This window comes from Penaeus monodon, chromosome 27 (assembly GCF_015228065.2).
Source record: "Penaeus monodon isolate SGIC_2016 chromosome 27, NSTDA_Pmon_1, whole genome shotgun sequence".
Classification (NCBI taxonomy): Eukaryota; Metazoa; Arthropoda; class Malacostraca; order Decapoda; family Penaeidae; genus Penaeus; species Penaeus monodon.
Genome location: NC_051412.1, coordinates 35,097,599 through 35,098,667, shown reverse-complemented (window position 1 = coordinate 35,098,667; position 1,069 = coordinate 35,097,599). Strand labels below are relative to the sequence as shown.

The 1,069-nt window shown below is 53.5% G+C and overlaps 1 protein-coding gene across 1 annotated transcript in view; it reads right to left on the bottom strand.

The window, feature by feature from the left end:
- Nucleotides 1–208: 208 nt before the first annotated feature.
- The window catches only part of LOC119590502 (homeobox protein Nkx-2.5-like), a 23,509-nt gene continuing 22,648 nt past the window's right edge, over nt 209–1,069 (bottom strand). Inside the window, exon 3 of the mRNA XM_037939151.1 lies at nt 209–763. Coding sequence (XP_037795079.1) covers nt 209–763 — 555 coding nt within the window. The remainder of the gene's footprint in view (nt 764–1,069) is intronic.

The following is a 1,069-nucleotide window of genomic DNA, read 5'->3' as shown; positions in this document are numbered from 1 at the left end:
AAAAAAAAAAAAATTGACTCAGACAAAAATAGACTAGTTATGGCTAAAACATTTTCTCTAAACGCAGACTTAGCTTAGAAGGGTAACCGTTGCATTTAGGATCACTTCTACGATAACCATAGAAGCATAATTACTCTTACGCGTCCAATTGATTCCCGATTCCTTACATCCCACCGAAATAAAACTTAATCAGTCTCTGAAGGTAGATTCAAGGAGATGGCGATATGGTTTTGCGCGGCGAAGTCTCATGCTGCGGCAGCGCAAGGGAGACCGACATGTCACTCTTATTCGCAGCGCGTGAGGGAGACACTTCGCACCGGCCGGTCGACGTCACCGTTATCATTCCACGGGGCAGGGCATGTCGCAACCCGTCGGGCATGGCGATCGCAGGCGTCGCGAGCGCGCCTTGCTCGGCGTCGATCTCCGTCTCCATGGCGACCACACCGTGAAGGGAGGAGGTGGGCGGAGTCACCTCAGCGCCGTCGCCGCGAGTGGGCGGGTCGAGGGAGGAGTCTGTGTGCTTTGAGGGCGGGACATCCCTAAGTGGGCGGGGCATGACGGGCGTGAAGGCGGAGGCGGAACCGGGAGCGAGGGCGGCAGTGAACTGGTAGAGTGCCAAGGCGGAAGGAGGCAGCGGACCGCCGGAGCACGACGTCGAAGGGATCTGGGCGCTGCCTGAGGAAGGGGGCGGAGCCAGGCCCTTGGCACGCGCCTCGCGGTCGCGGCGCTCGCGGGCGCGCCGATTCTGGAACCAGATCTTTACCTGTAGAAAGAAAAGGACACGTTATTAGTGATAGTCACAGTCGAGAGACAGTTGTCATTTTATAATGAAATTATTTATTTGATCTGAATAGTTGACATCGACCCATAAACACCCTCGCCACATGACAAATTTGAACCTCGAGAACAGCACAGGACCCCCTGATGACGTCAAAATCACTCCATCTCCCTTGGCTTGTTCCCGCCTCTTCTCTTAATGCAGCTATTTACAACAATAGTTCTTAACCTTTTCCCAGTCATTTCCTTTCCGTCCATATCCCCTATGTATCTATGCAGAAAATTCCCTCCT